This window comes from Octopus bimaculoides, chromosome 11 (assembly GCF_001194135.2).
Source record: "Octopus bimaculoides isolate UCB-OBI-ISO-001 chromosome 11, ASM119413v2, whole genome shotgun sequence".
Taxonomy (NCBI): Eukaryota; Metazoa; Mollusca; class Cephalopoda; order Octopoda; family Octopodidae; genus Octopus; species Octopus bimaculoides.
Window position 1 is genome coordinate 54,771,822 of NC_068991.1, and position 2,656 is coordinate 54,774,477.

Sequence of the window (2,656 nt, forward strand, 5' to 3'; positions counted from 1 at the left end):
ATATATATATATATATATATATATATATATATATATATATAAGAAATTACAATAAACACAAGTTCAAAAAATCATTAGTTCCCTGTGTATGTTTCACCATTTGTGGTTGCTTGGAATGTCAGCATTGGATGTTCCAAGTGCAACTGGATGCATAACCACAAGTCATCAGGGGAACATTTTATTGCATTATGTTACAGAGATGATGATAATCTGTGACATACATTCTACATGGGGCTTTAAACTCAACAATAGCAATTGTACATCTAACTGTACCACAACTTTATATCCTCAATCAGGAGATACGAAAGGTGAATACTGATTCATGCTTTTCATATGATTGCAGCTATTTCATAATCCTCTCCATATTGTATTATAAATTTCAACTCTTAAAATTATATATGTACATATTTACACCAATATGCATATTTGTCATTAAATTACACAATTGCATATACACATATTGATATATAATAAGGAAAGCTAACTCGTCTACTCATATACCAAAACATCTTAGATAAATCCAGGATTCCACTCTTAATATACATACTAGCAGGACCTGTGAATATTTCATGGAATCAATGGTAAACCTATTGGTTTATTTTTGAAAACTTTATCCCAAAAGCCTGAAACCATAGGCTGCATTGTGTCTGTATGGAATGATAGTCGCTCGCCTGGTACTCACTGAAAAGTGCAAGAAATTGGAATATGATGATTACTTAATGCATTTTATATATACATATGCTTTATGCACAATTTTATGCATTTAATACACAGCACTCATAAAATTAATATTCACTCTTATTTTCCATTTTTCTCATTAACAAAAACAAATTGCCATACATATGATGCAATGAAAAATTTTAATTAAAAAAAACGATGGTAACTTCGTTGCCAACCCAATATATATATAAGGTGCAGGCATGACTGTGATAAGAAGTTGCTTCCCAACCTCATGCCACCTTGGGCAAGCATGTACTATAGCTCCACGCTGACCAAAGCCTAGTGAGTGAATTTGGTAGACAGAAACTGAAATAAGCCGGTTGTGTGTGTGTGTGTGTGTGTATCACCCATACTAGCATGGAAGGCAGACGTTAAACCATGATGTTGCTGATATATGTAATGTGAGTGTGTTCTTTTTTCCACCATCACCACCACCACTTGACAACTAGTGTTGGTATGTTTACATGCCTGTATCTTAATGGTTCAGCAAATGCAATCAATAGAATAAGTACTAGGGTTCATTTGTTTGGCAATACCTTTCTGGGCAGTGCCCAAACTTGGCCACAGTTCAATGACTGCAGCAAGTAAAACATAATATACATTTTCTGCAAAATCTGCTAATCCTGCTCAATAAAAGCAGTAAAACAATACTTCAAATTTAACACACACTTACTGCTACCATCATCTCTATAAAAAATTTCAACTCAAAATATTTTCTGAGCATCAGTTATTCAAGATGTGTCTGCTATTCTCTATGTATGAGTAGTCCACTTTTCTCTGCCATCTATAAGCATACATTTAGTACTATTTTGAGTCCTAGAACTCGTAGGGCTGGTTACTCAGTTTCCATGGTGTATAGTGACCAATTCCTAGAACTCATTAGGCTGGTTACTCAAAGTATGGTGTATATGTGACTTAGGTCACAACTTTTCCCTTGATCAGGTTGTCAGTCTGTTGTAGAGTTAACTTTCTATGGTTGAGTAAACATGAAATAAAGTGTTTTGCTCAAGAACACGTCACTCCACCTGGTTCAGGAATTGAAACCACAATCTTGTAATTGTGAGTGCAATGCCTTAACCACGAGGCCGTACGCCATCACATATAAACACAACTTACTGTCATTTTAAAGATATAGTTTATTTTTTAAGATGTTGTTCAACCCTTTAGCATTTAAACTGGCCATATCCAGCCAAAATATTCTACCTGCTTTATGTTCAACCTGACTAGATCCAGCCTCTCACATCTACCCTAAAATGTAATTCTAAAAATGCACAGTCACATCATTGAAATCTCAAAGCTATGAGATAATGCATGCATGATTAATTAAAAGCAACATGAATAAATAAGCATTGCATTTGACAGAGTAATCTGAATGCTAAAGGGTTAAGCTTACCTTATTAGCACAATTGTTTCCATATATCTATAGTATTGATATATATTGGCTTTTTTTTTTCTTTTTCTTTTTATCCAAATAGATTGATTTTTGGATTGATTTTGCTCAGACCCAGTTCTCTGATGCTTCCTTTGATAAAGATGTTTATCACCTAGATAAAGTTCTGGGACCAATTACATATTTAGTTGGACACCAGCTGACTTTGGCAGATATTTTTATATGGAAACAACTCCACTGTAAGTATTGTCTATTTCTAATTTCTTGAAAGATCATCATCATCATCATCATCATCGTTTAACGTCCGCTTTCCATGCTAGCATGGGTTGGACGATTTGACTGAGGACTGGTGAAACCGGATGGCAACACCAGGCTCCAGTCTGATTTGGCAGAGTTTCTACAGCTGGATGCCCTTCCTAACGCCAACCACTCAGAGAGTGTAGTGGGTGCTTTTACGTGTCACCCGCACGAAAACGGCCACGCTCGAAATGGTGTCTTTTATGTGCCACCCGCACAAGCCAGTCCAGGGGCACTGGCAACGATCTC

The 2,656-nt window shown here is 35.8% G+C and overlaps 1 protein-coding gene across 2 annotated transcripts in view; it reads left to right on the top strand.

Annotated features, from left to right (window-relative positions):
- The window catches only part of LOC106868415 (bifunctional glutamate/proline--tRNA ligase), a 63,182-nt gene that overhangs the window by 8,755 nt on the left and 51,771 nt on the right, over window positions 1-2,656 (top strand). For both annotated transcript variants that reach the window (XM_052971851.1, XM_052971850.1), the window contains exon 4: window positions 2,196-2,349. In XM_052971851.1, coding sequence (XP_052827811.1) covers window positions 2,196-2,349 — 154 coding nt within the window. The remainder of the gene's footprint in view (window positions 1-2,195; window positions 2,350-2,656) is intronic.